Source organism: Protobothrops mucrosquamatus, unplaced genomic scaffold (assembly GCF_001527695.2).
Source record: "Protobothrops mucrosquamatus isolate PMUCROS unplaced genomic scaffold, P.Mucros_1.0 scaffold79, whole genome shotgun sequence".
Lineage (NCBI taxonomy): Eukaryota > Metazoa > Chordata > Lepidosauria > Squamata > Viperidae > Protobothrops > Protobothrops mucrosquamatus.
The window spans coordinates 738,255-751,448 of NW_015386456.1; the positions used below are offsets into that span (position 1 = coordinate 738,255).

General features: G+C 35.7%; 1 protein-coding gene across 1 annotated transcript in view; it reads right to left on the reverse strand.

Moving 5' to 3' along the window:
- Positions 1 to 12,131, reverse strand: part of NSMAF (neutral sphingomyelinase activation associated factor) — a 35,698-nt gene extending 23,567 nt beyond the window's left edge. Inside the window, exons 1-11 of the mRNA XM_015812373.1 lie at positions 11,986 to 12,131; positions 6,421 to 6,510; positions 6,262 to 6,340; positions 6,107 to 6,171; positions 5,968 to 6,004; positions 4,197 to 4,247; positions 3,692 to 3,763; positions 2,575 to 2,622; positions 2,420 to 2,472; positions 1,689 to 1,818; positions 510 to 581 (exon numbers count right to left, since the gene is read on the reverse strand). Of these exons, the coding sequence (XP_015667859.1) occupies positions 510 to 581; positions 1,689 to 1,818; positions 2,420 to 2,472; positions 2,575 to 2,622; positions 3,692 to 3,763; positions 4,197 to 4,247; positions 5,968 to 6,004; positions 6,107 to 6,171; positions 6,262 to 6,340; positions 6,421 to 6,510; positions 11,986 to 12,038 (750 nt within the window). The 5' untranslated portion in view covers positions 12,039 to 12,131. The remainder of the gene's footprint in view (positions 1 to 509; positions 582 to 1,688; positions 1,819 to 2,419; positions 2,473 to 2,574; positions 2,623 to 3,691; positions 3,764 to 4,196; positions 4,248 to 5,967; positions 6,005 to 6,106; positions 6,172 to 6,261; positions 6,341 to 6,420; positions 6,511 to 11,985) is intronic.
- Between the last annotated feature and the right edge of the window lie 1,063 nt (positions 12,132 to 13,194).

The window sequence follows — 13,194 nt, forward strand, 5'->3', positions numbered from 1 at the left end:
GAGATAAAAATAACATGTAATGAAGTTAACAAAATTACTGAATTATTCAGAATCCATATAGCAGATGTTAAGCATAGATATCTTATTCTTATTGTTTTCAAAATAGCAGAACTGATGTCTAGATTATTTTTATAGCATAAAAAATCACAACAATTAATTTATTTTTACTAGGTAAGCACTTGGTTAAATTATTGCTTTTATCACTACCAAAATACTTCCAAAATCAAAGCAATAACCTAGCTTTCCACAACAAGATACACGTTTGATTATATAATGTATGATTATATGATTATATAATGCATTAATCTGCTAAATGGTTTTCCATAAACTAAGTTGCTAGGAAATTCAATCAAAATGCAATTTTGTATCAGTTGTGTGAAACAGGCTCCACTAATTCCAGAAAGATTTTGTACTGTGTAATACTTGTTCCCTCAGGAATTGAAATAGCTAAATTTAAACCCATAAACCACATCTATGATACCAAAGATCAAAAGCAAGTATTATCTTACCAAAGGTGACAGGCTATGTCTTCTTTTGTAGATGCGTCTGACACTACGCAGTGTCACTTGTACCACAGGTTTCTATAAGGAAAGAAGTCAAAAGATTACACATTTCTTCCAGTTTTACTCACATGTTCTAGACAGAAGATGCATTTTCTCCTCTAGCACTTTACCAACAGTGAATTTCGATGTTGCATCCAAGAAAAGACCATTTTGGAGGGTTGCTGGGATTTTGTTTAACAGGATGGATTAATTATCTTAATTTAGAGAGGCTACTTCTGTGACTGTTCAGTAATCTGTATGTGTTCTGGAAATAGCCAGCTATCTGTTATCTGAGGAAGCTAATTAAAAATTAGGTTAACTTCTTCTCAATGTTAAGGACAGATTCACGGTATAGAAACTTTGTGTGATATAATTAAACGTACACACGTGAGCAGAAGATACCATGGCTTCCCACAAGGAAATACATGAATCTACTTTCTAGTTTGTTAGCATCACAGCAAGAACTCTTTGACTTTCTTAATTGAGATAATTTGGTACCTTGACAACAGATAGAAGCATTTAACTTATTGTATCAGGAAAGCCAGATGGATGCCAATGGAAAGCTGCATGCCAATAGAAATGCCAATGGAAATCTACATACGTAGGACATAGCATCCCAATTCTTGTGTTCCAGAATCATCAGTATGTAACAGAATAGCCATTAAGGCCATTTTCCATCTATTAATTCATACCATCTTCATGGCATCACTGAGCCATAATGAAGTGATATAAGCCTGTCCTCTTTACTGCTACTTTGACACAACAATAGTTGGATGAATCCAGTGCTGTAAGTCACCAATTAGGAAATGACCCAACACTAGTTTTCCACCACTGATAGGTCAGTGTATTACTTGGCCAGTACTTGTATGTGTGCTTTAATTTTGTTACCTTTAATTGTAACATGGATATTTCTAAAAAGCAGGCTTAAGCTGAAACTAGTTTTCCTCAGCCTGGGGAAATATAGCACCTAGGGGAAATGACAGGGTTGTTTGATTTGCATTAAAAGCAGAACTAATTGGAGACTAAACTGTTATGATTTGATCCAAGGGCCAAATAAAGAACACATTGTATAAACTTGGAGAACATTTTGCTAGCACACTTATCAAGGTTTTAATAGCAGAAGACTAGAAAATGCAAGTTACTCACAGGATAGCCATTGAGAGGCTGGAAATACAGGTTTGCATCAGTGATGCATACATGTCCTGGATTAGTTACCAATGGAGTGACCATTTCCGCTTTACATTCCATATGCAGCGTTTCAGAAATGTTCTGAAATCTATACAAATGACAAAGAGAGAATCCATGTAAGCTTCTACTTATTTCTTATCAGGACATCAATTTTCTATCACACCTTTACACGTATTTTTAGAATATAATATTTATTACTTTATATATTTTATAACAACCAGTGTGAAATCTACTTTACATTACTAATTTTATTGTAAACGTGTGAAATTTTTGCTGCTTGGTATATTAGAAAGTATATTCCATTTGCAAAAGCATTTCAAGATAGCTAAGACCAAATAACCAAGCTTTGCCAAGGAGAACATGATGAAAGCAAGATTTTTTTCTCCTTTCTACATGCATGCAAAAGAATAAAACATGAACCAACAAAGGGTGTCTCCAAGCATATTTTACACTTCTTTGGTTATTATTATTTTGTCACAGAAATAAGCGATTCAAAAATTCAGAATTCATCAGAGTGAGAAAAACATATATAAATAGAGAAAATATTGTAAATCAATATCAGGCAACACATAGATTCCTATTGCTGATCTACTCTTTGCTTTTCATATTTACCTAAGCATGTTAATTTCTTTTTAGAAACTAAGAGTGAAAAGATGAGATGCCTCCTGAATCAACATAGAGAAACATACCTGTTCTTATCAAATGATGTTCTGGCCAAACGTGACTGTAGAATAGCAGTTATCTGATTTAAAATAATAACAATAATCAGCTTTAATTTTTTTAATGCAAATAAGATTGTCACAATTCCCCCTTCATTAATGCTGCATCTCTACTACATATTTACCATAGCAGCCTGGTCCCCTAGCTTGTCCAGTTGCGATGCTCTGTATAACTGTGAAAAAACAGAAGCAATCAAATGAAATTTAGAAGTTTTCCCAGATATAAGGGATTTGAAGACCATAGATATAGGCAAGACTTGTCAGAATTACCCACTTTGCATTACATTTTTATTTACAGACTTGCATTACAACACACATATATAATCATAAATCATAAATCAAGAGTCACAATTCATGGCTTTAGGGCCACATATATCCCCCAGAACCCCTTTTTATATCATCAAGAGCCCCCTGATAATAACTGCTGAAAACTATTAGCCTATGTAATCACCATTTTGAAATGATAAAAACTTAAGAACTGTAGCAAAAGCCCCCAAAAGTAGGATGCCACAGAAAACAGAGTCTCATGCATTCACTGAAAGGTCAATTCTTGATATAGATTCTTAACTAATTTAACTTTACCAAGATTTTTATACATCCATCCGTATGCATATATTCATAAGAATTTTGTCCTAATCAGTACTATTCTCAACAGCAATGTTTCCCTTAATTCAAGTTTGACTCTAGTGCTTACACAGATGCATTCATGTAGTTTCCTTGGCAGAGATATAAAATGGTTTTGACACTGTCTTCTTCTGTAATGTTATTTCGATTTTCCAGTGAAACCCATGGCCAAGAAATTTACCCATGTAAATACAAATCAGATCACATTCTTGCTTAGTCTTTTCAAAATCACTCCAAGTTGGCTAGGTGCTGCTACTAGTTCATGATTAGTAAGCACAGATTTTCTAAGCAGAGATAAACCCATTACTGTTACAAATGAAAAAAACCCCAATATAAACTTCTCCTTTGTTTGATTGCCTGGAACTGTGATTCTATAAATGTCTACTAATTTTCAACAGCATTTGTGCCAGAGATTGCTCTCTATGGGATTGCAGAAGCACTCTACAGGATTCCCTAATGATTGATTACCCACATTTAACCCAGGACTACCATGCAAAAGAAAAAGAATTAGGCATTTGTTAATTGTTTAAAATATTTGACTAGATGAAGAGAGTTTACTCTGTTTCATTAGCTAAATCACATGCTATAGGAAGCAACAAAACCAACAACTATTCATACTTGGTGAAGTGTTTGTGTGACATCTTCGACTTTTTCAGCAACATCCAGTTCAAATACATATTTAGTTTCACCCTAATAAAAAGAGATAATTAAAAGTATATTACAACCCATTGTAGTTAAACCCCACACAACCTCTTCAAACTAGGAAAGGGTCTAGTTTGGCATCTGTATTCTATGCAAACTAATTCTAGATTTAATCCCTGCTAGTTCTGATACTCTAACCTGATATAATAACTGTATTATATCTCCAGTTTCTTATTACTCTTTTTCTTGTTTATGACATTTGGCAAATCAAACATTGTTTGTATATTTTACCTATTTAACAGTTCATATCCTAGACTATAAAAGGCACTTTAATACTTTTACATTAAAAATAAGAATATGTTTAAATACTAACACATGCAGTTATTTTTCAAAAAAATGATATTTTTTTCCAGAGACAAAGCATTTAGTTATGTAACATTTGAATTTTTTTTCTTTGAATGGAAGAAAAATATATACTTACTCTTTCGGTTTTAAAGGGTGCAATGACATTTTGTTCTTTAGTGAGAAAAGCCTTTAGAAAAGGACAATTTGTTTAGTATTTATTTTTGTAATATATTGTAGCTATTAGATATTATCAGAAATGCAGGGAAGCTTATAAAGTATGAATATATGAATAGTAACTGTTCAGAAAGTTCCTCCTCTGATCATGTTCCTAATCTTTTCTCTTCATTTTAAATGAAACTTACATTTTAATTTTAAAATAGTATTTTTACAAAAACCAAAATTAAATTGTAGGCTAATATTTCACTGTGAGCCTAGTTTAACTTTGCCTTTATTGAAAAGTTAAACATTTCCCTATAGTTGATGTCATTGTCAGACACAAATCCTGATGACTTTATGGATAAACATCTCCATTTTGATGTTTCTCTAGTGCAGTGTTTCTCAAACTTGGCAACTCTTAAGATGTGTGGACTTCAACTCCCAGAATTCCCCAGCCAGCCATTCTCCATGCATAGTGGCAAATCACAGTTATTGTTCTTTCAGATACATTCAAATGATATTCCTGATCCTTTTCTTTTATCTTCTCCATTGCCTTCCCCTTTTTTCATTTCCTCCAATCATGCCAAACAGTTATTTTTTCTAGTCCATCACCTGCAGAGTTTTTGCTTATTAATCACTGCCTCACTACCTTTTTTCTTCTGGTTCTTCTTTTAGCCCATGATACTCTTAATAACCATAATCAAAGCTGCAATTAAAAGTTATCCATCAATGTCCAACTTTCTCACCCATACAGTATCACTAGTAAATCCACTGCTTTAACTATTCTGATCTTGATAGAAGAGAATATTTGATATTCTGACACATTCTGATCTTTGTTGTCATAGAAGTACTCTTTGGCTTCTTGATCTTATCTGAGCTTCCCATTGCTTCCCTCTTTAGTATTATTTTACTTCTTACATGCCAAGCATGCAGCTAATCTATTCCTGAGTGAAGAAAATAAAAATATCTTCTTCCCCGTTGCCTATGAACCTATTAAGCATGCAGACTGATGTTATCCTTTATCCATTTTATATCCATTATCCATTTTACATTAGCTATCAGATCTCTTGTCTCTTTTCTTAATACCATTTGTTACTTTTCTCTGTATAATTCTGCTTTGAAGAACTTAAAACAAATATTTGCTTGTGCAAAGGTTTATGATAAAAATATTTTGCCTCCCTGAGCTAATGTGTCTGGGGCACAGCAAAAGCTTTGCTGTTCAAAGTTGACAAGTTTTTTCTGACAGGGTTGTATGAATCCACATTTTTGAGACAAACCGGTTTTGTTCAGTCTAGCAGTGTTCAACCAGGGGTGCTTATCTTATGAGATTCATGATTTATGTAGCACTGTTTGAACGGCAGAGCTAAAGTCACCAATCATTACACTACATACCCTCGCTGACCTTCCTTATGTATTATTATGCTTATTTGACAAATCTCTTATATCCCTTAAGTTTATACAACAGAAATCTGATTTTATTATCTATGCAGTGTTAACTAATATATCATCATCAAGCATTGCTCCTGGAGTAATTTTTCTACTGTCACTCACGGTATGAATTATGATGAAAGTTTCAAAACTGTCTTGAGCTAAATACAAATTTGATAACAAATGGAGTTTGGTCTGAATTAGAATCCTTTTCAGAGATTAAGGCAAAACTCTAAAAAAAAATTCACAGGAATTTGCATTTTAATTTAAAAATGACATTTAAAAAGCTGTAAACAAGGACTTTTAGATTATTCATTACTTACTTGAGTAGATAAAATAGCAATCTGCCCAGAAGTACCACTAAAATACAGATTTGGGGAAAAAGAAAATAACATTATCACACCATTCAGTTATATTGATATTAAATAAATAAGTCTTTAATACATCTTTAACAGCATTTACCCTGTGAAGGAATAATTCCCACTATCTTCTGGTGCTTCAATTTTAACACAATCTCTCAAAGGAATCTATGTGAATTTACAGAAAAAAGAAATTTTCATTTGAGTTTGATGTTAAAACCAACTAAAATTCTTGGCATTACTTACTAATCTACTCACCTTAATAATGGGATGGCTTATTTCATCAGGCTCAAATATCACTGATTTTGAGCAGATTTTAAATGATCCTTTAATTTTCCTAAGCATTAGAAGATATTAGAAAGTTATTGCAGAATTTTGATGCAGCACAATATTCATTTTATGAAAAGAGTGTAATACCTTATTCCCTTGCCACCTTTCTTTAAAATGTAATTAGCTGTATGTTGTTCAAAGTAGTATTCTTCCAGATTAAGGAGTAGTAAGGAAAATCTAAAAATAAATAATAAAAAACAAAATGTGTTAATGGAACTCAGCTGTGCTTTGATACTAATATGCATTACAAATGGCCATCAATTTATCACCAGACACTTAGCGGCTGTTCAGTTATGAAGGACCTAACCTCAGGGCTACTTATGGCCCAATTCAGCAGTTGTCCCCTCTGCGAGTCAAATGGCTAAACTTCAGCCCTTGGTGACTGGGCCATCTTTACAGCTGTTTGCAGCATCTCACAATCACGTGACCACATTTTATAACAATTTTGCTGAAAACCGGCATTTACTTCTGATCTGTGGGAAAAATTCACCCATAGCAAACCACTAGTTCACTTAATGGCTGTGGCATTTGCTTAATTACTGCAGTAGCCACTTTACAACTGTGGCATTTGCTTAGTGACCACCACAAAAAAGGGTAGTAGTTTTATAATTGCATGATGGCAGGCTAGATGTGTTCCAAAGAAGGCAGCTTCTGGCTAAAAGAACATTTCCTAAAAGCAGGGTGGATTTGATTTAAATCACGATTTAAATCATTTAAATCACTAGTAAAAAGGCTTGATTTAAATCAACTTAATTTAAATCATATTTTTTAAAGAGCAACTGTCATCTCTGTCCTGCAGCAGCTTCCCCTCTGACCTGCTATTGACTCACTGACAGTCCCATTCACTTAAATGGGACGGCTGGTGATGCGGCAGTGACACAACAAGGTGAGGGACGTGGCGGGCAGCAGGTGAGTGGATAGCCTGCGCTGCCATGATAGAATTGAAATGACAGGTGCTCTTTAAATGTAAGGACTCATTCTTGTTAGTAGTTAGAATCTTTAATATTATTATTTGCAAACAAAATGAAGGTTTCCTATTTAGAATAATAAGCTGTCAGGTTAGCAAAACAGTGATATCAGAACTGATTTTAGGTTAATAGGTTAATCATACATAGTTGGAGAACTACTCAAATCTTTTATTTAATTAAAACACTTAGCGCCTGGTACAGATGCATTTCTCTTCAAACAATCAGTTTGTAGTGTACATAGATTTGCAAAACAATGGGATAAAGTAATATTCCTAGACTTTTTTTATGATTTATCTCATGGTTTCTATGAAATTGTGTGAATGTATCAATGCAGTGCATGTTATCTCAGCTTGCAGAGCTTGGATTCATTCAATGAATTTACCAAAAATGTAAATATTGCACAATATACAGCATCATGCTACATAACTAAACTCCATTTCATGCTGAATAAGTTAAATCATTAATGTATCTTAAATAGAAAACTATCTTTAGATATTTACTCCAGAAGCATTTCATTAAAATAAATTTGATAAAAATCAAAAAAATCCAATTTAAATAAAAAAAATCCAAACAATTAGACATGGAAGTGAAAGTCATCATTGATGTTTTTAAGCAGGGGTCTCCAAACTTGTCCACTTTAAGACTTGTGGACTTCAATTCCCAGAATTCCTCAGTCAGCCATGCTGGCTGAAGAATTCTGGGAGTTGAAGTCTACAATCTTAAAGTGGCTAAGTTTGAAGACTCCTGTGTTTAAGTAACCACATGTTGGAAGTGCTTTAGTTTCAGATCAGAAAGCAAATCTGATTAGCAAGGATATCTGGTACACCCAGCACAATATTTTGTTTGCAATCCAAGGGGAAGAAATTTTGAATGATCTTTTTTATGTATATATTTATTATGTTTTATCAATAGGAATAAAATATAAAACAAAAAAACAAAACAGAAAAGAAACATACATCCAACAATAATAACAAAAAAGGTTTAATGCTGGAAATTTTGGATGATTATAACAAATTTTACTTGCATCTTTTTCTCCATCGTTTTCTTACCCATTGGAAAAAACGGCAACATAAGGAAAAAACTGCAACATTGATTTTAACTTCTATATAGATGCATAAACTTTAAAAGTATCCCTTTAAGAAAAAAAAAACATTTTTGTAACATCAATAAGCAATAATGAAGCAGAATCTTTTAAAAAATTCCAGCTAATTACTGAGCCAGCCTAAAAGATAATTGAGAAATTTTATTTTCACTAGTAGTTTATTCTTCAAAGTGTATTGACTTCTACTGTCCTGCTTTGTACTTATCCAATTAAAAATGGAAACAAGTCTATATTCTTTTTGAAGGATGCAGTTCCTATGAACAACTACGAAAGGATTTCATACAGGATTTCACATAGTAAATATAAATATTTGCAATGTTACATAGTAATCAGTATGTACATTTAAATAAAATATGTTAACATGTGACTCCATCACAAAGATCCTTCCCAGGCAAGATAGATCCTGAATGTCATGTGTTACAGGGCACTTTCCCCAGCTTCTTTCTTTTTACTCAGAGTCTCCACGGAAGAGAGAAAATAGCAAGAGCACAATAAGACTACTATTTTTGAACTTGTAGAGCTTGGGCTTCATTACCAGTGAAACTTGAAACATTAAGTAAATTGTTAGAGCTCAGCTTTAATGGTGCAGCAGTAATTCCTATACTGCCTAGCCCTAACACCATAATTTTTCCAAGTAGTTTGATACAAAGTTGCTAATCTATCCAATCTTCCCTTTTTAAATATTGATGAGTAAATTATCATAAAAGAAATCCCAAATTTCAAAAATCTGCACAAATATCATGCCATGGATACTGGTTCGTAATGGATGTAGCAACACTCTTCCAAAGAGGGTTGGTGAATTAATAGATTTACTGTAGCATAAGATTTCATGCCTGGAGCCTAACCTTCAAACAATATGTATGGATGATTAACACATTAAAAAACCATGCACTAAAATTCTAACTTATATTTATTGATTGGAATATCCACAATAATCTAACAAGAATATCTGAAAATGTGCTATCACAGAATATAAGAAAATAACATTGCAAAGAGTCTGTTTTTTTCCAGTTATAGGCCTGATAACCTAGATCAGGGGTAGGCAATCTCGACTCTTTTATGACTCATGGACTTCAACTTCAGCATAGCTGGCTCAGGAATTCTGGGAGTTGAAGTCCATGAGTCATAAAAGAGCCAAGGTTGCCTACCCCTGATCTAGATGCTTGCATCAAGCTACTTTTGGAAGATAAAAACCTCCATGATACCTCTTCTACCCAGACCACACATCAACCCTCTTCCCTTTCTATTCCACAGGCAGAGACTTCTATCACCCACATATAAAATCACTTAAACCTTTTCACCCTATGTAGGATGAAATTGATTAAGCAGTCTCCCCAGGAAGCCCTCTGATACCAGCAAATCAATCAGGAAGCAAGATCCCTCAAAGATACAGAAATCTTCTGATCACAATACTTCTCCCCTATACCAGTTCCCAACCACAGATCCCTCATAAAATTCCCTACCTAGAAAAGATCAACACATCCCGTCGGGCAAAAGATAACTTTCCTCACCAGACTTTGCAGATCCCCAGGGCAAAGACACCTCAATTAACACATGTGCACACCTCACAATCAAAGCCCACTATTGCTATAAATATTACTACTCTCAGTATTCTGATTTTGTAGCTACTTTGAGAGCTGAATCATTTGATTTGCTGTCAATTAAATTCTACCTCCACTTCAAGTAGGTGTCCTGTGCTTATTTACCTGGCTGCAGAAGAGAATTTTCTTCTAACACCACAATATCAAAAATTCTTGCAATGCATGCAGTGACACCATGATGGAAATCCAGTCCTTTTGTACTTGTGTCCCTAAGTCAGATACTAATACATCAGTTTTGGCATTTGTACTATGATTTTGAAATATGTTTTCCCACTTGCACCCCTTCCCATCTCCCTCCCATGAATGCCCAAATTGATGGTTGACTGCATGTCAGACAAATTAGCTTTAAGATCTTTTATGATGCTCTGTGGTCTCATGACTATATTTTGTGATTATTTTTGGTCTGTTTCTGGGGGAAAAAAACCGTCCATTCAAATGAATGTGGTTCAGTTAATGACCATGGCATTCATTTAACAACCATTGTGGAAAAGACCAGAAAATTACTTCTGGTCAGGAATTCTGGGAGTTGAAGTCCATGAGTCATAAAAGAGCCAAGGTTGCCTCAACTTATGACTGTAATTTTGGGCTCAACTGCGATCATAAGATGAGAACTATCTGTAGATAATGTTAACTGCTTAAGGATGTTGACATAACTACTTGGCACGGGAATTAACTTTAGTTTCCTTATTTTTAATCTGGGAGAATAGCAAAGAATAAAATCTACTTTGTGTAATTTTAGGCATAAAATAAGGAAAATTTCACATTACCTTTCATATGGGTTAGAGAAAGTAGATCTGAAGTAGCTTGATTCATTTTCTTTTCTGCATAAACCTTACTATTTGGGTCTGGTATATGAGCTATGGATAGCCAAATTATTTAATTTTTAAAAAGCATTTATTTTTAAACATTTTCAAACTTGTTCAGAATTTATAGCATGTGATTATTCTTTGTTTCTTCTTGCCTCTGTCACAAACTTCCTGTCTGGAAGGGTTTATTCTGAGTGTATAGAAATACACTACAATTAATAATGAGAAAAACATACTACATAAACACTATGTAACGTTCATTATTCCAAAATCAGTTCTAGGACAAAACTGAGGATATTGATATATAGAAACTAAAGTTGCAAAGTTATACTATTTTCTATTCATTGGTTCAACTGCACTACCCACAAACATGAATTAAGACGTCCACCGTTTAGCTTAGTGCTATCGCCTTCAGAACAATCCAGCAAATTGCTTTGATAAACCGTAATTTGTTTAATTAAAGGTCCGTGTGGTACGCAATGCAATAGTAGTCTTGTTGGCTACACCAAAGCAGTACAAAACGTGAAGCGTGTTTTTACGATTTTGTCCGGAGGGAAACGATATTATTGAACGAATCAATGTTCAACATCTCGTGAAATTCACGTACACCGTCCTACGCCCCAATTGCCGTGTTTTAGAATTGGGGCCTTTGTAGCTTTAAGAGGAGGGGCAATACGTGCATACACTGCAGTGTCCCAAGACAATACTCCCCACGCCACTTCCGTAATGCAAGATTATGACTCGCAATAGGGCTCACCGGGACAGCGCGAAGAAGGTTGATGATACCGTATGCTAGTTTTAAGCAAAAGGAACAACACACACACACACACACACACACACACACACAAAATTAGGAGTCCCTTCTTTCACGCCCCTCCCCCCCCCCCAATCGTTCCCGGTTCTCTCGCTTCTTTGCACACAATTAACAAGAAAGCGATTTCGGTGCCTCCTGGGGACAGGTTCCCCTCCCTGCTCCCCCAACCGCTTGAGAGCAGCTGGGTACTTTCCATTTTCTCCGGATCTGAGCGCACTTCACCAGCAGCGACGCTACCGCTGGAAGAGGGGCTGCGTTCAGAGCGGCCCAACTCCTGAGCTTTTGCTCCTTCGCTGGCATTGCCGCCGCCTTCCCTTGGAGGAACTGGGCGTGCGGCACTAACGCAGGGCCCTTCACCCACCTCTCTTTGGAGTAGAGCTCCAGCTCCTGCCGTCTCTTCCGAATGAAGGCCATGGAGCTGACCCGACCCTGCTTCCGCAGCGCCTCTCTTTTGCACCAGGAACTTGCCGAGAGGCAGAAACTTCATTCGCCGCTAGGGGCCCAGCAGCAGGCAGCCCTCGCCGGCCATTTATACCGCCGCAGGAGCGTCGGCTGTGGTATCTCGGCCGGTTGGGATCACTTTGCGGTGCCCAGATCCAGTTTTCGGGCCGGCTTTCGTTTCTGCAAACTTGCCTTGTGGCAGGCATGTGCACTTGCCTTTGGGAAGCTGGGAAATCGGGAATTCCCTGCCGATTATGGCCAGCTGCCTTTGACGGTTTCTCCTTGCCCTCTTCCCCTCACAGTAGATTTTCTGGGGTAAAGAAGGTGCAAGATCAAGAGCCACCTCGGTTCAGTGTACCTGCACACCCCAGTGGGGTGTAATAATGATTTATGTTGTAGTTGATGACGCTCTCCCTTTTCCCCCGCAAACAGGCAGCTTTCGAAAGGCTTGAATTAAGTATTTGTGGAAATTGACATCCGGTACATCTGGAGGAAAATCGGCTTGAAAAAGGCAAACGTAGAAAAAGGCAAAAAGAAAAAGAAAAAAAAGTTGCTGTGCTTTTTTCCCCTCTGCCTTTTCTTTCTCTCCCACCTGCTCTGTTTTTGAACAGATGTGAGAGCAGCTGGAATTGAGCCATGGGCATCTTAGCACACATTTGAAAGGCTATAGGCAAATGAAGTGTAGTGGTTAAAGATTAAACCTGGGAGTGAGGAGACCCAGATTCGAGTTCATCATTAGCCATAAGAGATGAGTTTGTGGTTGAGCTGGAAGAAAAACAGGATATAAATCTAATGAAAAAAATAGTAGTTCCTGTTGGCTCTATGTCAGATATTTGCAGCCTAAGAAGATTTTTTAATTCACCATTTGATCTGTACAGGGTGCTGTAGAAGAATGAGCAAGGAGCAGTGTCAGCTTTGGTATCTGACCTCTGAAAAGTGTTTTGTTTCAAGGAGGTGTGACACAGCCAAATATTCTCATCTCTGACTCTAACGTTTATAATGCATATATATGTTTTTTTTAAAATAAATTTTTATTGATTTTTATAATTAAACAACAAAGATTATGATGCATTTACATACATAAACAAAAAAGAAAAAATAATCCAAATCAATACATTTCAGAGACGCT